We start from the raw sequence: 22,512 nt of genomic DNA, 5'->3' as shown, positions 1-22,512 counted from the left end.
CCCAAAGTCCAGAGGTAGCATTGTTATCAATTTACGACGGGGTGGAAGGTTCACAGGCTATGAAGGCCTAGCTCACAAATTTATTGACAGCTGCACAAATTACTATAAGCTAGGAAGTGGAAGGGGAAAGCAGAATATAAAATGGAAGAATGGCATAAAGAGGTGTGGGGTATAGCTATTAACGGTAAATTAACATGTGCCATTAAGGTAAGACAGTGGAATATGCAGGAGGAATGATTTTGAGGAGATATGGAGGGCGTTTGTAGAATTTGTACTGTTAAAACGGAAAGGAGTCGAAACCGTCGCAAGAGGTGTTGAAATTTGCGCAGGTTGGATAGTTACAATGGAAAGGTCTCTGTGGCGCAGTGCACATTTTTATTCTTATTTATTTATGATTATTACTTTGTCAAAATAAAATAAAATATAAAATAAAATAAAATAAAATAAATGGTAGGTTGGAAGGGACCTTGAGGGTCATCTGGTCCCACTCTCCAGCCCACAACTGTCACTCAGTGGCCTCGAACCACCAACCTGCTGCTTAACAGCCAGATGCGCTCACCCGTTGTACCACCTGAGGCAGTGAAAGCACGCACATATACAGTCTGCATTTCCAAGCAACCTGCAATTTACCGTATTTTTCGCTCTATAAGATGCACCAGACCATAAGACGAACCTAGTTTTTGGAGGAGGAAAACAATAAAAAAAATATTCTGAATCTCAGAAGCCAGGACAGCAAGAGGGATCGCTGCGCAGCGAAAGCAGTGATCCCTCTTGCTGTTCTGGCTTCTGGGATAGCTGCGCAGCCTACATTCGCTCCATAAGACATGCACACATTTCCTCTTACTTTTTAGGAGGGAAAAAGTGAGTCATATAGAGCAAAAAATACGGTAGGTTCTGCCATTTGCTCCAATTCAGTGCCACTCTCCCAACTTTCAGCTCTACGTACTTTCAGAGTAGCCACCCTGAAGGCCAAGGGGGTAAGCGAGTGAGTGGGAAGGCTCAGGGGCCTCATGAGCACCCGAGGGAGACTTCAGGGGCGCCACTGCACTCACAGTCACCCCATTGGCACCCTCTTCTTTCCACACTGCAATGCCAACCCACTGCAAGGCGGGCTTCATTCCGAACCCTGTGTTGCGGCTGAGGAGCTGGACTGCGTCTTGCTTTAAGGCCTCCTTGCCAAATGCACGATAAAAGGGAGATTACTTCATGGTTCCCAGCTGGCAGTCTCAGCTACTCCAGTGTAGCTGCTCTCATCCTGCTCCCCACCACACAGATGGAGAGGGACAATGATCCTTGAAAGGCGGGCCGTGTGTTAACAAAGTCACTTAAACAACGCAGGTGGAGTCCAGAGGGAAAGGAAATCCTGAAAACACTTGGTTGAGGAAATGGGACAAATCAGTGTATAATCTGAGTGGAAATAAACAGATTGGCGGCCTCGTCTTCCTTCCTTTCAGCTTTGTAAATGGCAGGAAGACATGCAATCAAACATACAGGGAGTGTGTGTGTAGAAACTCCCTCAGAACTACACTGCAAATCAGAGCACGGGAAGATCCTGTCAGCCTGCCTGGTTGCTAGTCGACTTTCACGCTAATGGAATTAACCCTTGAGTTACAAACAGAATGAGCCCTGCTGTTGCAGTTGTGGCAACAGGGGCAATGGGTTGCTTGTTGCTGAGCCGATGTTGATGATCAAACCCCTCTCTCCTCATTTGCAGAGCCTCTTGCAAACCCCAACCTGTACTACTGCCCACTCGGCATGGAGGATATTCAGGTAGTCTTTGCCTTCGAGCCTCTCGATCAGCACGTGAATATTCTTGCTGAGCCAGAAGGTGCCATCGTTCATGCCTGTCCTGGTAAGCGTCATGATTTTTGCTGCAATTGTCCATAATCTGCACCCCTCTCTGCCCTTGTTATTCTCCCCAGGATGAGAACTGCTCTTGGTCGCAATATCAGCTTCTGGCCTGGGGGCGGGACGCGACTCTTGTTGGGAGAATTGCATGGGAGGCTAGGGTTAAATTCCCTTCCATTGGGGCTGTGGCCCTGGTCTCTAAAATAAAATTTAAAGTCCTTCCCGCTTGCAAATGCAAAGGTATGGTTAAGGTAAAGTTCCCTTTGGCTCTTAGAAGACAGTCATCAGGCGCAGAGATCTTAGAATATCTTTGCAATCCTGCTAGGAGAATCAGCTCCGCTTTCCTCACTCTCTGCTGCCCCCCCCCCCGAGGTTTAGTGCTGTGGTAACATAGAAGGCAAGGGATGCGGGTTGCGCTGTGGGTTAAACCACAGAGCCTAGGACTTGCCGATCAGAATCAGACGGGGTGAGCTCCCGTTGCTCCTGCCAACCTAGCAGTTCAAAAGCATGTCAAAGTGCAAGTAGATAAATAGATACCACTCTGGCAGGAAGGTAAACAGCATTTCCGTGCGCTGCTCTGGTTCACCAGAAGCGGCTTAGTCATGCTGGCCACATGACCCGGAAGCTGTACACCGGCTTCCTCGGCCAATAAAGCAAGATGAGTGCTGCAACCCCAGAATTGTTTGTGACTGGACCTAATGGTCAGGGGTCCCTTTACCTTTACCTTTTAACATAGAAGGCAAAGCTTGAAGGTAAGATTACAATGCACGCCAGGAATGAGCTTAACGTCAACCCTGGAACACTGGCCAGCTTTGGGCAGGCATCCCTAGTTCCTCCTGGTTACTGGGAAGTTTGCAAAGCACCCTGGGCTAGTTGGACCCTCATCTCTTCCAGCAAGCTGCTCCTTCAGTTTGATAACAAGTGCGAAGCCACAGGCTAGCTGTTCTGTTTCCTTCTGACAGCCCCCATGCGCTATTGGTTTATCAGTCAAAAATGCCTCCAGTGGGCTATTGGATTCCAGTAAAAAGAATGAGTCGTTCATATCAGATTTTTGCTTGTGTGTTTAAAATCCTTTGCTATTGCAATGCGAACATGGGTGCAAGGTGCAATCATAGAATCGTCAAGCTGGAAGGGTCAAGCAGCTCAGACCTCTTTGCACACTGAGCTTCTCAAGTAGATGGAGATACAGCAAGGTAAACAGGTAAAGGACCCCTGGACGGTTAAGTCCAGTCAAAGGTGGCTATGGATTACAGCGCTCATCTCGCTTTCAGGCCAAGGGAGCCGGCGTTTGTCCGCAGACAGCTTTCCAAGTCATGTGGCCAACAGGACTAAACCGCTACTGGCACACTGTAACAGAAACCAGAGAGCACGGAAACACTATTTACCTTCCCACTGCAGTGGTACCTATTTATCTACTTGCAGTGGCATGCTTTCGAACTGCTAGGTTGGCAGGAGCTGGGACAGAGCAACGGGAGCTCACCCCGTGGCGGAGATTTGAACCGCCGACCTTCCGATCGGCAAGCCCAGGAGGCTCAGTGGGTTAGACCACAGCGCCACCCGCGTCCTGTCCCCAAGGTGAGGGGGAATGACCTAGCTAGTCCTGGCAGGACAGCTTACTCTATGACATTAACCCCTTCACACATTAATTAGGCTTAAGCAAGTTAGACTTAAGACTGGTTATCCCACGGTGGGGGGACATTGCAGGGGGTTTACAGGCCTGCTGTGTTTCAATATGCTCCCCTTTGTCTCATAGAAGTGGTTGTGGCTGACAAAGGACCTGAAGCCCCACCTGTTCATTCAGAGCGAGCTCACAAACGACTAGGTGAGTGTCACTGCTTTTTAACCTGTTTCAATGCTAGGTTATTTGAGAGCAGGAGTGGCTCACCTGTGGCCACAGATCCCTCATCCCTGTTTTGGAGGAGTGTCTCTAGATGTTCCATTATTCACATCAAAAACACGCACCCGCCAAAACCTGAGAGGCCAAAAGATGGGCAAAAAAAGCACCCACACTGAGGGGTTTTTCCTGCTGGTGGTCTGGTTCATTCAGAATTTCAGAAAGCCAGGTTTCGCACCTTAATAATGACAACGAATGGATGAAAGGAAGATAAAAGAAGAGCTGCTTGCAAAAGGATGGTGGATGCCCTGTTAAAAAACTACAAGCATAAGGTCCATCTGGAAGTATTTTGTGCTGCTTGGGATGATTTTTATGCAGCTGTCGAATTGCTTGGGAAGTTCATTTTAAAAAAAGAATTAATTGCAGCTTCGGTTCACCCCTTCCAAAAAGGAATTACCATATTTTCCCGTGTATAACATACCTCCTTGTTTAAGATGCCCCCTGTTTTGGGGGACTCAAAATTAAGAAAATGGGGGGAGATTGCCCAGAGTTGTTGAGCTTTTTTTGTGGGGGGATGCCAAAAATCACTCACCCGCCCCACAGACACTGACAATTGCATGCATCGCAGGGCCCTCCCAATTGCTGCTGTAGCTGCCAAACACCAAAAGCCCTTAACACCAAAAAGCCCTAATTTTTATCACAATTTCTAATAAAAAAGGGTAGTCTTATACACGGGAAAATACGGTAATTCCCTTCAATTCACAATTCATTCCATTGGTCCTCAGCATTTTCTTTTTCAGTCTTTAGAATTTTACAAGCTGCTCTGCTAAGGTATAACATTTACTTAAGGGGAAAATAAAACATTAAAACAAACACACACACGCACTGTGTGATGTGAACATTTAGCTCACCCAAAAATGATAGGAACTACATTCAGCTGTAATATGGATAGTTCTGAATTAGTTCATCTGAATTAGTTCATTCCGAGCATCCCAAGCATTTTAGGTAGTTCTGTCCCTATAATTCCCAAAAGAAGAGCTTCTGGTTGTTTTTTTACAAAGGTTATTTTAAACATCTTTTTCATTTCATTGTATATCGTTCCCCAGTGAGCTTTAACCTTACTACAAGACCACCACGTATGATAAAAATAACCTTCTTTCCTTTTTAATCCTAGGCCCTGTGGACGCGTTTCGCAGGAGGCTAAAAGACCACTTCCGGGAGACGTGCCAATTTGTGCCCATGGAGCGAGAGTTTGCCCTGGACCGCCTTTACATCGAACGCGACATGGCGCTGTGCCTCATGGAAAGCAAGAACACCGGGAAAAATACTGACCTGAGGCCCTGCGACCTCAGAGAGAAAGGAAAGGTTGCGGTGAGGAGCAGCCAGCTCTTTCAGCTGCCGTGGAAGAACAACCTGGGAACCAAAGTCGTCATCGTCTTGGGGAAAGCCGGAATGGGGAAAAGCCTGCTGGTCCAAAAGATCTGTCTGGACTGGTCCAGAGGCTATTTGCCTAATTACAGCTTCCTTTTCCGATTCGATTGCCGGATGCTGGGCCTCCTCCCCAAAAACCGCTACAGCCTCAAGCAGCTGCTGTTTGAGCTCTCCACTGGGCCTCAAGATGGCAGTGACGACATCTACAGGCACGTTCTGCGGTACCCGGAAAAGGTCCTCCTCATTTTTGATGGTTTTGAAGAGCTGAAGGACCGGGATGGCTTAACATCTGGTGTGGACAGCCTGCCCCACAAGGAACCCTTGGGAATTGGAGGCATCCTGGCCAGAATCTTCCAGAAGAAGGTTCTCAGCGGCTGCACGGTGCTTCTAACCTCCCGCCCCAAGGACAAGTTGCAGCAGCATTTATCGAAGATGGACGCGACGCTAGAACTGGCAGGGTTCTCCACGCAGCAAATTGAGTCGTACGTTGCTCAGTACTTCGAAGGATCGCCCTACAGTGGCGAGGCGGTGGCTTTGATCAGGAAATGCCCTTACCTCTTCAGCCATTGCTACACTCCTGACCTGTGTCGCTTCGTTTGCGAGGCTGTGTCTGAAGCGGGGTGCAAGGAACTGCCTTCCACGCTTACTGGCCTGTTGGCCAAGTTCCTACTCCAAAAACTGATTTGTTCGTCAACGCAGAGATCTCCCCCCAAGCACCAGAATATTGCTGCTTTAGCTCAGGTGGCCTGGTCTTCCGGACAGGACCACCGGAACACACTCATAAGCTACAACTTTTCGTCCACGGAAGTGAAGGAGTTTGCTCTCAGCTGCGGACTGCTGGTTCCCCTCGCGTTCCCGAAAGACTCGAGCAGCGGGAAAGAGGAATGTGGCTACGTGTTCCCTAGCTTCGTGGTCCAAAATTTCCTAGTTGCGCTGCATTTGGTGCTGGCTAAAGAGATCAAGGACAAAACACTCACCAAATACCTTCGGCTGCTCACCAAATCCAAGAAGTTTCTCTTCTCCTGGAGCTTGGTACCTTGTTTTTTGTCCGGCTTGCTATTTTTAGGGGGCAAACTGAGATCCTCTGTCCTTTTCCAAGAGGAGGGGGAGATGGATGCCAAGAGAATGGCCGGCAAGAAGCAGAGAAGCTTCTCAAACTACGTCCGGAAACTCATGGAGCGTGATTTCACTCCAGACAAGCTCCTTGATTTTCTCCACTGTCTCTACGAAACAGGGGATCATTGCCTTTTGAAGCAAATTGCTTTAGAACTCAAGTGTGACCTCTCTTTCTCGGGGTTTGCTCTTACCCCACCCAATGTCTATATTCTCCACTCTGTCATCAAACAAGCCAAAAGGAAGTTTGCTTTAGATTTGAGAGGGAGCGCCATTGACTCAGAAGGATTCAGACAGCTGGTCACCCTGAAGAATGTTGCATCATTCAGGTATGTTTGGGGTGGTGATGTTTGTGGGTGTTGCACCTCAGCGACGGCCAAGCTCCAGGTCATGGGGCCCAGGGACCCATTGAAATCTGTGGGGTGGATTGCCGGAGGTTCCCATCTTCCGCAAAGATGCTCTCAACCTCAGTGTGACATGCTGATTCTCTGCAGGGCATCCCTCAGCGATGCCGTCCGGCTCTGGAGGCAGTTGTGGGAAGACAAAGAAAGAGACCAACTGCAATCCGCCATTGAGAAGTTTATTGTTGTTCCGTTCAAAGCCAAGACGATGAGGGACATTGACGACCTCTGTGCTCTTGTCGACATGCAGGAGAAAATGACCCAAAGGTAGGAGGGTTTGTTCTTGTTATAGGAATTCTAAGGTCTTATATTTATAAAATAAATGTTCGCAAATGTACAAGGCAAGCACATACATAAGTATATAAACCACGTATCTGAAATGGTGCAGGAGAACAATCCTTCAGCCATTTTGACTCTCCCAAATTGACCTCAAATATTTCTCTGCAAGGAGGAAGGAAATGGGAAAAGCTTTCCAATTGTCTTTGGACCATAGGGGCTTACACCTCCCTGCAAATACAGTCTGAGAAGTATCTGTTAAGCTGAGCACACTATCAATATGCGTAAGAGATTCAGGATCTAAGTATTTACCATCTCTGAGGAATGGCCAGGCTACCCAGAAAAAGCAATCAGATAAGACATTATCAGGTATCCTGGCAGACAGGAGAGAAGCAACACACTCAAATTTCTGCCGGGGACCACCTCTTTCTGTGATGTATGTATGATGTTTTTGGGAGTGGTTTGAGCTACACGGTGGGCAGTTTCAAAAGTCTCTGTAAGAGCTTGCACACCAATATTCTGGGTTCCTCTCCATCCTCCAGAGTGAGGACCCTGTTGCAACAGTTTAATGAAGATCAGGCTTACTAGCTGCTTTGCTTCTCAATATTCTCTGGTTGGCCTCTGTTATTTTCTCCTACCGTTAGGGAACCTACATAAGGACTCTAAACGGCCTCTTGGATACCCCATAAGGGGGAAAGGAGCAGTTTTTTCTTATAACATTCTTTTTTAGTCAGTATCACTGTATCTAAATGTATTTTACTGTCAGGGATGGGACATCGGAGGGGAAATGGTAGAGACTGCATCCCCCTTCTCCTAGACCTTTCCGAGAAAAGGAGGACAGTATAGATTTAGAACGGTGGTTTGCAGAAGGTCATGACTCTTAAGACAGAAGAGGGACATAGCTGGAGATAATGGAAGAAAGGGAGGGGAAGCAGCAGAGCGGGCTGTTTCGGGGGGGGGGGAGAGGGAGCTGCGCCGCTTTGCCAGCAGCCTTCCTCCCTTCCCTCTTCCCTCTTCCTTTTGACAGCTTGGGGGAGGCTCCCCCCCCCAGAAGCAGCCTGGGAGTGGGGGGCAACGGCACGCTGCCCGCCCACAACTCCCAAGCCTCCCCCGAGCTGTCAAATCGAAGGGGGAAGGGGGAAAGGCTGCCGGCAAAGCGGTGCAGCTCCCCCTTCCCCCCAACGGCTCGGGGTAGGCTTGGGAGTCGCAGGTGGGCGGTGCGCCAAATGTCACCCCCCTCGGTGATGACACCCGGGGCAGACCACTTCCAACACCCCCCTTCCTCCACCCCTGCCCCCTTCCCCTAGGACCCAGAGGGCATTGAAAGTAGGGGAACAGATAGCTCAGAGGCAGAAAAATGCAACATAGTGATGACGTATCATAGGAGAGACAGAGGGTGTGGAGCTTTACTCAGAGAAATGCCATTGTCCTAGAGACAGCAGCCTACATCTCTCTCTGTGATTACTGAATAAAACACCTTGGTAAGAGCTTCTTGTTTTTCCATTACTGGCAGCCTGCCGCGAGGGAGGGGGGTCGCATTCCCTGAAGCCTGACAATTACATGCAGAAGAGGGGACAAGACAGATAGAGTGAGGGAACTGGAGTCCAGCAACAGCCTTGCCCTACAGTTCAGCCTATAAATTAGTCCCCGTAGTGGAGGGATCACCAACATAGTGGATGAAAGGTCAGACAAGGACCTGGAAGAGAGCAGGGTTCGAATCCCCACTCGCCCATGACCTACCTCTCAGGGTTGTTGTGGGGATTAAATCAGAGGAGGAGGAGACCCGGAAGTAATGGAGTGTGTTACTTCCGGGTTTCACTGCTCACGCATGCGCAGAGGCTCAAAATGACATCACGTGCATGCGCGGAAGCAGTGAATCATGACCCGCGCATGCGCGGACGCGGGTTGCATTCGCTTCAGGATGCGAACAGGGCTCTGGAATGGATCCCGTTCACATCCAGAGGTACCATTGTATGCCGCTTTGGACTCCTTGGAGAAAACAAGAGGGATATAAGTGTGATAAATAAATGCAATCCATAGCAGGGCACAACTTACAGTGGTACCTCAGGTTACAGACACTTCAGGTTACGGACTTCGCTAACCCAGAAATAGTACCTCGGGTTAAGAACTTTGCTTCAGGATGAGAACAGAAATTGGGTGGTGGCAGCATGGCAGCAGCAGGAGGTCCCATTAGCTAAAGTGGTGCTTCAGGTTAAGAACAGTTTCAGGTTAAGAACGGACCTCCGGAACAAATTAAGTACGTAACCAGAGGGACCACTGTACCTGCAATTTCTCCTGAGACAGCCCGAGACGCGTGGCTTATACCCTAAAAGAAATATGTTCTGGGTTTGGGGTTGTGTCATCTTCATCTTTTTCAAAAATGTTAAGCCCTAATAATATATCTAACCAAATTCTTCTTGTTGTTTTGTTCAGCGAGGCAGATTCAGCTGGCGGTAGCGCCCGCCTCATCCCAGCCGTCACAGAGCTTAAACAATTAGAATTCACGTAAGTAAGAGAGGGTTTTTAAAATGGATCTTTTGGTGGGTGTAAATATGTACGATTTTTTTGTGGCAAAGGGTGTTTAAGGAGATAACAGAAATCACTGGGTTAAAGCTGACCCAAAGTCCAGTGGTAGCATTATTATCAATTTACGATGGGGCGGAAGGCTACGAAGGCCTCGCTCACAAATTTATTGACAGCTGCACGAATGATTATAGCTCGGAAGTGGAAGGGGAAAGCAGAATATAAAATGATAAGAATGGTATAAAGATGTGTGGGATATAGCTATCAACGATAAATTAGCATGTGCCATTATGGTGGTAAGACGGGGAATATGCAGGAGAAATGATTTTGAGTACATATGGAAGGCGTTTGTAGAATTTTGTACTGTTAAAAATCGCGTTCTAAATCTGGCCTGCGGACAGTCCGGGAATCAGCGTGTTTTTACATGAGTAGAATGTGTCCTTTTATTTAAAATGCATCTCTGGGTTATTTGTGGGGCATAGGAATTCATTGATTTTTTTCCTGCAAAATATAGTCCTGCCCCCCACAAGGTCTGTGGCAAAGTGGACCGGCCCCCTACTGAAAAAGCTTGCTGACCCCTGGGTCAAACCATTGCAAGTGGCGTCGAAATTTTGGGAGGTTGGGTAGTTACAGTGGAATGGTCTCAGTGGTGGGGTGCACATTTTTTTTTCTTATTTATTTATGGTTATTACTTTTTCAAAATAATAAATAATGATAATAAAAATGGATCTTTAAAAACCGGTTGAGGAGATGGGTCTCTTAGCAGCTATTGGTGAAAAGTGAAACCTCCATATGCTAAGGCAGTGTACCGCTGAGTTCCAGATTAACCCACAGGAGTTGCTTTTGAGCTCTGCATCTGAGCCTTCATCTAGCTGTGCTACAGATGATGGAGAATGCAAATCCTGTTAAAACCTTGGTCTGGCGCAGTTCTTTAAAAGCTGCAGGAATAACTCTTTGTCGGTGTTTTTTGGGACCAATTTATCTGAACTGAGTCCTGCCCCCCCCCCCACTCATGGAACAAGGGAACAGGGTTGTAGATCAATGTTAGATCACCTGCTCTGCATGCAGAAGGACCCAGGAAAGGTTATTATTATTAATATTATTAATTAAATTTGTATATCGCCCTTCATCTATAGATCTCAGGGCAGTTCACAGCATAAAGTTGCCATATTAAAAACACCAAATACATAGTGAAAATAAGAACAAAAACAAAACAATAATCCCCACCTCCCACGACACATTTCAAAGAGCATCAGGTGTCAATAATAATAATAATAATAATAATAAATTTTTATTTATACCCTGCCCTCTCCAGCCAGAGCCAAGTTCAGGGCGGCTAACACCAGTAAAATCAGCCAAAGGCCTGGTTTAAGTACATAAATTACCACTGAATCCATGGTGGAGGGGCACACTTCACCTTGCATATAACCACACTGAGGGTGGATCTACACATAGGGGGGGGGGAAACCCCCGCTATAAATAAGTCAGAACTCAAATTGTTATAACTGGGGGGTGGGGGGAGAAAACCACTATGGAAAATCGCATAGAATTTTCTTTTTGCTCTCCAGCGCCATCTAATGCTGCATGTTTACAATGCATTCAAAATGCTACTTTTGGCTAATGTAGCTGAGTCCTGAGACGCTTACTTTAAGAACATAAGAAAGCTAAGTTTATTGCAGGAAATGCCTGCTTAAAAGGGGTGGGGGTGGGGAATCCTAGTTCTAATCAGCTAAGGTTCTTGCTCTTGCATGTCAGCAGCAGAGACACAAACGATGTCGCTTCTCACAAGGGAGGCCTTGAGAACGAAGGCGAAGTGAGGTCAGCAGCCCTAAGTGTATCTGTCTAGCAATGAAGGAAGTTTAGCAAATCAGCCCAGGGAGACTGGGAGATTCCAATCTCCCCATCCCATGAAGGATGGCTGAAATCTCCAGAGAGCCACTGCCAGGAAAATGAATGAATTAATTTTATTATTATTACGGTCACAGACCAGTTCCTGCTCACTTACAATATCAGGAAAATCATAAAACACAACAGGAATACATTGAATTGCAGTTGGGAAAATACAGTGGTACCTCGGTTTATGAACATAATCCTTTCCGGACGTCCATTCTTAAACCAAAACCATTCTTAAACCAAGGCACGCTTTCCCTAATGAGGCCTCCCGCTGCTGATGCCCTTCCACCATTTGGCTTCCATTTGTAGACCGAGGTAAAGGTTGCAAACCAGGACACTACCCCTGGTTTTGCAGAGTTCTTAAACAGAATTGATCATAAACAGGGCTGTTCTTAAACTGAGGTACCACTGTACTGAGTAAGAGGAACTGACGGTCCGATGTGGTTGAAAGATACTGTTTCCCCTTCTCCCACCCTTCTCCAGACATGTTTGGGGATGGGACTTGACTCAGCCCCTTGGAAAAGGCAGAAACAAACTTTGTCGGCTGTGCTTTGAGGCATCTTGGAGAGGCGGGAGAAGCCAACAAGTTATTTTCTTCTTTGCTGTGCAGATTGGGTCGTGTCTGTGGCTTGACAGGCTTCCGAAAGCTGGTGGGGATCCTGGGCACGTTTCCTGCGCTGCAACATTTAGAGTGAGTGGCAAAGCGGTGGGGAGGGGTGAATGGGAGCCAGATGGAAATCAAGATATACCCAGATATCGATAAAAGACAAAAAAGCTGTCGCAACTCCTTCTATATCACCACAATATTGTTGTAAAATTTAGGGTTAAATGAATAAATGCTAGGATTTGGGCTATGGACGTAAAATGCAAGCTTGCAAATGAATTTCTGGGCTAGCTGATGCAAAGCAACCTGGCTGAGCTATCAAAAGAATAATTGAGGGATACTAATTCCATACAAGGGAACTGCTACCCCCTTGCCCCAGGTGTCAGCAGAAACTGGTTATTTGGATGGTTGCCAGGGTAACTGCTCGGGGGGCGGGGGGACAGCAAGGATTGCTGGGGGGAAGAAGGAGTGAGAAGGGCATCTTTGGGGGAGGCTGGATTCTGGTGCTGCTGCCTCTGAAACGACCATGCTATAAATCTGGACTCCCTCCATACAGATGGAAGGTGTAAATAGGTGAAGAAAGCCTATTTCTTATAGCCACAGCAGTCTCAGATGTGTCTTCTAATCTCCAAAAGGACACAGACCCCCATGTAGGTGCCTGGGACGCGGGTGGCGCTGTGGTCTTAAACCGCTGAGCCTCTTGGGCTTGCCGATCGGAAGTTTGGCGGTTCAAATCCCCGCGACGGGATGAGCTCCCATTGCTCTGTCTCAGCTCCTGCCAACCTAGCAGTTCGAAAGCACACCAGTGCAAGTAGATAAATAGGTACCGCTGCAGTGGGAAGGTAAACGGCGTTTCCGTGCACTCTGGTTTCCGTCATGGTGTCCCATTGCGCCAGATGCGGTTTAGTCCTCCTGGCCACATGACCCGGAAAGCTGTCTGCAGACCAACGCCGACTCCCTTGGCCTGAAAGCGAGATGAGCGCTGTAATCCATAGCCACCTTTGACTGGACTTAACCGTCCAGAGGTCCTTTCCCTTTTCCCTTTTCCCTTTTCCCTTTTCCCTTTACCAATACAGTCATACCTCATGTTATGTCCACTTCATGTTACGTTCTTTCAGGTTACGTCCTGCGGTGACACGGAAGTATCTGAAAGGGTTACTTCCAGGTTGCGCTGCACACGCTGCACACGCAGAATTGCAACATGATGTCATGCGCATGCGCAGAAGCAGTGAATCGCAACCCGCAGGTGCGCAGATGCGCCGCTGCGGGTTGCACTCTTTTCATGTTGCAAACGAGCATCTGGAATGGATCCCGTTTGCAACCAGAGGTACCACTGTATTGACATTATTTCCAGCTCTCCTATCCCACGACTTAGTCACCTGCCATTTGCAAGTCCCTTACCTTTACCGTAGGTGCCTGAGACCCAGTGGACTCTTGTCAACGCTCGCAGGGAGGTGGGCAAGCACCCAGCTTTGGTGACCATCTTTCCTGTCATTTTTGCAGCTTGGATTCTCCCAACGAGAACGAGATCGGAGACGAAGGAGTGACTAGCCTCAGCAGCGTCCTTCCTCGCTTGTCCTGCCTGGAAATGTTAAAGTAAGCTGCCTGGTTTAAGGCGGGAGAAATGCCATCCTCGCCGTCACCTTTGTCCTCAAAGGAGCTAAGCGCAGGTCCTGAACTTTGCAATGCTTTCTTCCTAGCCTGTCGGGGAACAAAATAACAGACCTGGGGGCAGAGAAGTTAGCCAAAGCGCTTCCGTCACTGCATTCACTGAAGACACTAAGGTGAGTGCTGCTCTCTTCATCTTTAGCCTGTCCATACCATTTAAAGCAGAGACGCGCGTGGCGCTGTGGGTTAAACCACAGAGCCTAGGACTTGCCGATCAGAAGGTTGGCGGTTCGAATCCCCACGACGGAGTGAGCTCCCGTTGCTCGGTCCCTGCTCCTGCCAACCTAGCAGTTTGAAAGCACACCAGTGCAAGTAGATAAATAGGTACTGCTCTGGCGGGAAGGTAAACAGCATTTCCGTGCGCTGCTCTGGTTCTCCAGAAGTGGCTTTGTCATGCTGGCCACATGACCCGGAAGCTGTATGCCGGCTCCCTCGGCCAATAAAGCAAGATGAGCGCCGCAACCCCAGAGTCGGCCACGACTGGACCTAATGGTCAGAGGTCCCTTTACCTTTACCTTTACCTTTACCTTTACCATTTAAAGCACTTTTATATCACGCTAGCGGTCATGGGCCGTGCACACACAACACATTTATTTTATTTTACAAAGTAAAAGTAGCACCTGATTGTAGCAAAAAAAATGCCTCTAGGCAGTTTATGAAAATCCAGAATGAAACGTTTGAATTACTGATTAAACTGAAGCTGTTATTGGAAAATATTATTGAAAAGGTGATTAAGATCAACAGCAACTGACAAGAAAAAAGGCACATGTAACTTTTGCAATTATGGCGCCTTCCTAAAGAATCATGGGAACTGTAGTTTAAGGGTGCTGGAAACCGGAACTCTGTGAGGGGTAAGCTACAGTTCCCAGGATTCTGCAAGGAGGGGAAAGTGCTTTAATGTACACAGCTATGGATTCCCCCAAAGAATCCTGGGAACTGCAGTTTATCAAGGATGATGGGAATTGTAACGCTCTGCGGAGTTTCCTAATAAATCCCACACCCTCCAAGATTTCACAGAGATCTATCATGGAAACCGGGGACGTCTAGTAACCCAACTCTAAGGTGCCACAAGAGTTTATCCTGTTTTTGTTCTTTTGGAGTAGGGGCTGGAATCACTTGCCTGTGCTTGTCATGGGCTCTGGCGCCACCTAGTGTTGGGCTCCCTGGCTCCTGCCCTACCCGTTCCAATGGGCACCAGCCTCCACCGTCCCTTTGACGATGGGAATTATAGTCCAACAATTTCAGGAGAGCTACAGTTTCTCCACCCGTGACCTAATCCTTTTTCCAAACATCTCTGACCTTCTTTATTTAAAAATGTCAGCTCCATTGGGCATGCCGGACTCTGTGTTTGTATGATTTGTTACTTGAAGATGGACAGAGGCTTTTGGACGGGTCAAAAACACACGTAATGAGCAGAGCTTTCTTGTAAAGCGATGCTCTGCCCTGCTTCTTTCTCAGACGGATCCACGGTCACACTTGCCTTTGTTTCCTGCAGCTTGTACAATAACAACATTGGAGATGCGGGGGCAGAGCATTTTGCCCGAGTGCTCCCAGAGACAGCTTCTTTAAGAGTGCTTGAGTGAGTATAAAACATTTGGCCATGGAGACTTAGGGCACGTAACTCCCACAAAGAACCAGGTTCAAGGTGCTTTCACAATGGTTGACTGGTGTCTGTTTATACAGTGGTACCTCGGGTTACATACGCTTCAGGTTACATACGCTTCAGGTTACAGACTCCGCTAACCCAGAAATAGTGCTTCAGGTTAAGAACTTTGCTTCAGGATGAGAACAGAAATTGTGCTCCGGCAGCACGGCGACAGCAGGAGGCCCCATTAGCTAAAGTGGGGCTTCAGATTAAGAACAGTTTCAGGTTAAGAACGGACCTCTGGAACGAATTAAGTACTTAACCCGAGGTACCACTGTAATGGCTTTTTAGTGGTTTTATTGCTGTAAACGACTTTGGTATTTCCCCCCATGATATAATGGTAAGCAAATATTTTCATAAATAAATACTGCAAGGTGTTCTGTATGGGGTTTCCCTCCTTTCCTTCTATACTCCTTTCTTCCTCCCCCACCAGAACCTGCCCAAGCCACCCAAACCAAAACCTCACTTCGGGGATGCTCTTCTTTCTGCCCTACATGGGATGTGGGTGGGGCTGTGGTCTAAACCACTGAGGCTCTTGGGCTTGTCGATGGCAAGGTCGGCAGTTCAAATCCCCACGACGGAGTGAGCTCCTGTTGCTCTGTCCCAGCTTTCGCCAGCCTAGCAGTTTGAAAGCACACCAGGGTGAGTAGATAAATAGGTGCTGCAGCGACGGGAAGGTAAATGGCGTTTCCGTGTGCTCTGGCACTCATCACGGTCCTCTGGCGCCAGAAGCGGTTTAGTCCTGCTGGCCACATGACTCAGAAAGCTGTCTGTGGACAAACGCCGGCACCCTCGGCCTGAAAGCAAGATGAGCGCCACAACTCCAGAGTCACCTTTGACGGGACTTAACCATCCAGGGGTCCTTTACCTTTTACCCTTTTATTACATGAATCACAAACCATCATTTGCTGCAGACATCTTGTAAGGCTGTATCTTTCTGTCTCGGCTTTCCCTGTCGCATGAAATCAGGCCCCTGCTTCTATCTGAACAATTCCCCCCCCCATTACATTTTTATTTATATGTGTGTGTGTATGTGTGTGTATATACACACACACACACACACACACACACACACATATATACACACACACACAGTGGTACCTCGGGTTAAGAACTTAATTTGTTCTGGAGGTCCGTTCTTAACCTGAAACTGTTCTAAACCTGAAGCACCACTTTAGCTAATGGGGCCTCCCGCTGTTGCCACGCGATTTCTGTTCTCCTCCTGAGGTAAAGTTCTTAACCCGAGGTACTACTTCCGGGTTAGCGGAGTCTAACCTGAAGCATTTGTAACCTGAAGCGTATGTAACCCAAGGTACCACTGTATATACATACACACACACATACACATACACACACACACACATATGTGTGTGTGTGTGTGTGTATATAATTTAAAAAAAATATTTATATATAAATGCATTTTTTGACTACTGTTATTGATTTCTTTAACTTATACCCCACCTTTTCCACCAAGTAGCTCAAGGTGGCGCTCCAGATGCCTTAGCTGAGATTCCCAGAGAGCATGGGGTTGGGCTAGATGACCCTTAAGGTCCCTTCCAGCTCTACAATTCTATGATTCTCCCCCTCCTCATTTACTGGTGGTGGTTTTGCTTTCATGGCGCTGTTTGTTGTTTTTATGTTGTGAAACGCTTAGGGTTGAAAAATGGGGAAAGCTGGGGGGTGGGGGAGAGAATTGAAGTGTGTGTGTGTGTGTGTGTGTTAAATGTTTTAAATATTTAAAGCAAATGAAATAAGGAAACCCAGGGCCACCCTGCTACTGCTGAGGTTTAGCAAAGCAGAGGAGGCTCCTTTGGGCTAACAGCTGGTACGCTCCTTTCTTTCCAGCATCCATTGCAACAAGATAACAGCTGCTGGAGCTAAGCACCTGACGGACAGCTTGAGGAAATGTCCCCGCGTCCAGAGTGTGGCGTAAGTCTTTGGCTGGCTTGATATCCCACCTTCATCACGCAAATGCTCTCAGCTGGGTGCGGTCCCTGGTCATATCCAAACCATGCATTTTGAGCCGTATGATACCCCTTTGAACAGTCATGGCTTCCCCAATGCATCCAGTAGACCACGCAAGTGGCGTTGTGGTCTAAACCACTTGGGCTTGCCGATCAGAAGGTTGGCGGTTCGAATCCCCGCGATGGAGTGAGCTCCCGTTGCTCTGTCCCAGCTCCTGCCAACCTTCCAGTTTGAAAGCACGCCAGGGCAAGTAGATAAATAGGTACCACTACGGTGCGAAGGTAAACGGCGTTTCCGTGCACTCTGGTTTCTGCCAAGGTATTCCGTTGTGCCAGAAGCGGCTTAGTCCTGTTGGTCACATGACCCGTGGACAAACGCTGGCTCCCTCGGCCTGAAAGTGAGATGAGTGCTTTATGTTTCCCTCCCCTTATGGTTTTGATCTATGGGCTACTTTTAAAATGAGACTGCATTTTAAATTACATTTTAACCTGTATTTTAAATTGGTCCCCCCCCCCCAATTATGCTTTTACTGTAATTTTACTGGTGTTAGCCACCCTGAGCCCAGCTCTGGCCAGGGAGGGTGGGGTATAAATAAAATTAATTTATTATTATTATTATTATTAAGCCCATAGTCGCCTTTGACTGGACTTAACCGTCCAGGGGTCCTTTACCTTTACCATTAATACACAAAACCCATTATTGTGAATCTTTTCTCTATATTATCTGGATTCCCATTCCCTTCTACCAGGGTCTTTTCCATTATTTGCATATCTTACCCATATGTGTGTGTGTGTGTAATTTTACTAATAATGGTGGGGGAGAAATGCAATGGAGTTAAACATCTGAAAGGTGAACACACTTTGCAAATTGCATGAACTGAAACACAGCCATTTTCGAAATCTTTGCTTCTCCAAATTTAGCAATGCAGTGCCAAGTAATGTGCAGAAAGATGCATGCACCAGGATAAAGTGTACATAAGAATGCATATTATTGAAAAATAACATTAAAAATGCATTGCATTGGGAGGAAATGCCTTGCGAAAACGCCTGTACAGTGGTGCCCCGCAAGACGAACGCCTCGCAAGACGGAAAACCCGCTAGATGAAAGGGTTTTCCGTTTTGGAGGCGCTTCGCAAAATGAATTTCCCTATGGGCTTGCTTCGCAAGACGAAAATGTCTTGTGAGTTCCTGCGGGTTTTTTCCCCTCCCCCCCTTTTCCTAAGCCGCTAAGCCGCTTATCAGCTGATCCGCTGATAAGCCGCTTAACAGCTGATCGCTAAAAGCCGCTAAACCGCTAATAGCGCTAATCCGCTAAGCTGTCAATGGGCTTGCTTCGCAAGATGAAAAAACCGCTATACGAAGAGTCTCACGGAACGGATTAATTTCGTCTTGCGAGGCACCACTGTATTAGGGCAACAGGGCATGCAAAGCTTGTTTGTATTAGGAGAAATTTGTACTGAAATGCTGATATTTAATGAAGACTGAAAGAAATGCAAACTTACATGGAAATGAAGAGATTTGAAAATTGTTAATACAAAAGATTTGAATATCCTTGCTCAAGATAAGGGGCTTCAACAAAGCAAATTTCCTTATTCTGTTTTCTTTTCTTCAACCCCCCCCCCCTTTTCAGCCTATGGAACCCCACTATTCCCCATGGACTTCTAGATCATCTGCAGCAGCAGGATTCTCGAATCAGATTACTCTAGACCCAGCAAAACCAGGCTCAAACAATGTTGGGATTTTGAAATGCGTAAGTGTTTTGAATCAGTATTTAGGATGTTCTTGGCTCCTGCATTCTGCTCTCCTGCAAAAAGTGATAGTCCCTCTTAATGAAATATTCCTGCTGATTCCCCCCCCCCTCCAAATGATCCATTATCAGGAGTTCAATATGTGGAGCTGGAATTGTCTGCCAGCCATCTCAGATACTGTGGTCAGATATTAAAACCCCCAGATTCTGCCGCTGGAATAAATTGCGTCCATATATGTAGTTTAAATGTTATTTATGTTTATATAGACCTGTGTATGAATTCTTTAATTCTGCTAGCACTGATCTAAGGCCCAATCTGCCCTATACATTGAAAGCAGTATCGTGCCACTTTAAATTGTCATGGCTTCCCCCAAAGAATCCTGGGAAATGTAGTTAGTTAGGGCCTTGTTTGGAGACCCCTGTTCCCTCCAGGGAGCTACAATTCCCAGAGTTCCCTGGGAAGAGGGAATGACTGCTAAATAAGCCTGGGGAATGTAGCTCTGTGAAGTAAACAAGGGGCTTCTCCACATTGCTCAGCACCCTTAGCAAACTACACTTCCCATGATTCTCTCTTTTTTAAAAAAATATATTTTATTAAGTTTTGAAAAAGAGAACAAACATAAGGGGAAAAAAAACAAATGCACAAAAACACCAAACTATACAATACATTAGAAAAAAGAAAAAACAATTTAAAAAACAAACCCATCTTAAAAAAAAAATTAAAAAGAAAAAAAAGAAAAAAGAGCACACAAAAAAACCTTCTTTTTAGTCCACAACTTTGATTGACTTATTTTCTTTTTTTTTTAATATTTTTTATTAAGGATTTTCTTGTTTTACAGAAGTGTAGTGCCTCGTTTTTTTTTTCTTCTTCTTCTTCTTCTTCCATGTAACGTTTTTACAAATCCGTTTCATTTGTTGAGGCATTAGGGGGAGAAGAAAACAGAAAGAAAAAAGAAAGGGGGGGTGGGGAGAGGGAGGATGGATGGGGGTGGGGTCAGGTGGCGGTGTTTCTATTATGTTTAATGTTTCTTGACTTCCTCTCATCTCCCTTTTTTGTATTCCTGTTAAAAATTAATTCAGCAAATTCTTGTCCAATTTATTTGTCTAGTTATCCGTCCAATCTTATTTTAAACCTCATCGCTGGAACCCTTTCTGTTCATTTCAATACCATTAACATTCAAAAATTTTACAATGTTTCTGTAAATAAATTTTAAATTTCTTCCAATCTTCTTCCACCAACTCTTCTCCCTGGTCTCGGATTCTGCCAGTCATGTCCGCCATCTCCATATATTCCATTACTTGAATCTGCCATTCTTCCAGAGTGGGTACATCTTGTGTCCTCCAATGCTTTGCTATGAGTATTCTTGCTGCTGCTGTTGCATACATAAAGAAAGTTCTATCCTTCTTTAACACCGATTGGCCGACTATGCCTAGGAGGAAGGCCTCTGGTTTCTTAGGAAAAGTGTACTTAAGTACCTTTTTTAGTTCATTATATATCATCTCCCAGAATGCCTTGATCCTTGGGCACGTCCACCAAAGGTGAAAGAATGTAGCTTCTGTTTCTTTACATTTCCAACATTTATTATCGGGCAAGTGATATATTTTTGCAAGCTTGACTGGGGTCATGTACCACCTGTACATCATTTTCATAATGTTCTGTCTTAGGGCATTACATCCGGTAAATTTAATCCCGGTGGTCCACAACTTCTCCCAGTCAGCAAACATAATGTTATATCCTACATCTTGTGCCCATTTTATCATAGCTGATTTTACCGTTTCTTCCTCAGTATTACATTTCAACAGCAAATTATACATTCTTGATAGTAACTTAGCATTGGGTTCTAACAATTCTGTCTCTAACTTTGATTTTTCCACCTGGAAACCTACTTTTTTATCTTGGTTATAGGCCTCTCTTATTTGAAAGTAGTGTAACCAGTCTCGCACCTTATCTTTAAGCTTCTCATAACTCTGCAATTTCAATTTATCACCTTCCTGTTCCAAAATTTCCCAATATTTTGGCCACTTAGTCTCCATATTAAGTCTTTTCAAAGCTTTCGCTTCCATACGTGAGAGCCACCTTGGGGTTTTACTTTCCAGAAAATCTTTATATCTCGACCATATATTGAACAATGCTTTCCTGACAATATGGTTTTTTAAAGCCTTGTGTACTTTAACCTTGCCATACCACAAATATGCATGCCACCCGAATACATTGTCATAACCTTCAAGATCTAAGATGTCTGTGTTCTCAAGAAGTAGCCATTCCTTCAACCAGCAAAAAGCTGCTGATTCATAATAAAGTTTCAAATCTGGCAGGGCAAATCCCCCTCTTACACTTCCCAAGATTCTCTGGGAGAAGCCGTGCCTGTTTAAAGTGGTATCATCGTGCTTCAAATGTACAGCGCAGAGGGGACCTGAACGCCAAATAAATTTTAAACGGGTCTGAAAGCAGAGCAACTAAAATGAAAATGCATTATTATTATTATTATTATTATTATTATTATTATTATTATAAAAAACGGTTCAATGTATCATTCCACCTATTCAAATGTGTAGTGCAGATGGGCTCTGCCTATCATTGGCTCTGGCACCACCTACAGTTGGAAGGCAAGGTTGGAAATTGATTCTGTTGCCCCACCCATTTTCCCTTTTAGCCCAGTAAAGTGGTACCTCAGGTTACATACGCTTCAGGTTACATACGCTTCAGGTTAGAGACGCCGCTAACCCAGAAATAGTACTTCGGGTTAAGAACTTTGCTTCAGGATGAGAACAGAAATCGTGCTCCAGTGGCGCGGCAGCAGCAGGAGGCCCCATTAGCTAAAGTGGTGCTTCAGGTTAAGAACAGTTTCAGGATAAGTACAGACCTCCGAAACGAATTAAGTACTTAACCTGAGGTACCACTGTACAGGCATTCAGTTCCCAGGAGGCTTCCCAGAAGGGAATCCCTCTCGCTGGCCACTGCAGGTCTAATCCAGCTCTTTCTATGTCCTCTTGGCCCGCTTGAGAGGTCTTAGCAAGAAAGTGCGTTTGAGTTGTGCTCAGCTAGCTTTTGCTCAGAACAAACCCATTGAAAGCAATGGACCTAGCTTAGCCATGCCCATTTATTTCTATGGGTCTGCTCCGAGTCACTGTTAGTTGGGAGAACACCCTTAAGTCTTTGCATTGCTTAGCACCGCAGGGAGAAGATCGCGTGAAAACGTTGGCTTCAGAATGCAGACTAGGGGGCTTTAAAAGAGGATTAATGGAGGAGACATGGGTGGTGGTTAAACCACAGAGCCTAGGACTTGCCGATCAGAAGGTCAGCGGTTCGAATCCTCGCGACGGGGTGAGCTCCTGTTGCTCTGTTCCTGCTCCTGCCAACCTAGCAGTTCGAAAGCATACCAGTGCAAGTAGATAAGTAGGTACCGCTCCAGTGGGAAGGTCGTTTCTGTGCGCTGCTCTGGTTCTCCAGAAGCGGCTTAGTCATGCTGGCCACATGACCCGGAAGCTGTACGCTGGCTCCCTTGGCCAATAAAGCGAGATGAGCGCCGCAACCCCAGAGTCGTCCGTGACTGGACCTTATGGT

At 46.4% G+C, this 22,512-nt stretch overlaps 1 protein-coding gene across 3 annotated transcripts in view; it reads left to right on the top strand.

Annotated features, from left to right (window-relative positions):
• Positions 1–22,512, top strand: part of CIITA (class II major histocompatibility complex transactivator) — a 51,817-nt gene that overhangs the window by 27,986 nt on the left and 1,319 nt on the right. For all 3 annotated transcript variants that reach the window (XM_081839566.1, XM_081839568.1, XM_081839567.1), the window contains exons 8-18: positions 1,715–1,852; positions 3,602–3,670; positions 4,857–6,555; positions 6,721–6,894; positions 9,337–9,408; positions 11,930–12,010; positions 13,427–13,519; positions 13,624–13,707; positions 15,087–15,170; positions 17,082–17,165; positions 18,831–18,950. In XM_081839566.1, coding sequence (XP_081695692.1) covers positions 1,715–1,852; positions 3,602–3,670; positions 4,857–6,555; positions 6,721–6,894; positions 9,337–9,408; positions 11,930–12,010; positions 13,427–13,519; positions 13,624–13,707; positions 15,087–15,170; positions 17,082–17,165; positions 18,831–18,906 — 2,654 coding nt within the window. In that variant the 3' untranslated portion in view covers positions 18,907–18,950. The remainder of the gene's footprint in view (positions 1–1,714; positions 1,853–3,601; positions 3,671–4,856; positions 6,556–6,720; positions 6,895–9,336; positions 9,409–11,929; positions 12,011–13,426; positions 13,520–13,623; positions 13,708–15,086; positions 15,171–17,081; positions 17,166–18,830; positions 18,951–22,512) is intronic.

Source organism: Podarcis erhardii (assembly GCF_964252035.2).
Source record: "Podarcis erhardii genome assembly, chromosome: 14".
Lineage (NCBI taxonomy): Eukaryota > Metazoa > Chordata > Lepidosauria > Squamata > Lacertidae > Podarcis > Podarcis erhardii.
This window is presented reverse-complemented; position numbering and strand designations above follow the sequence as displayed.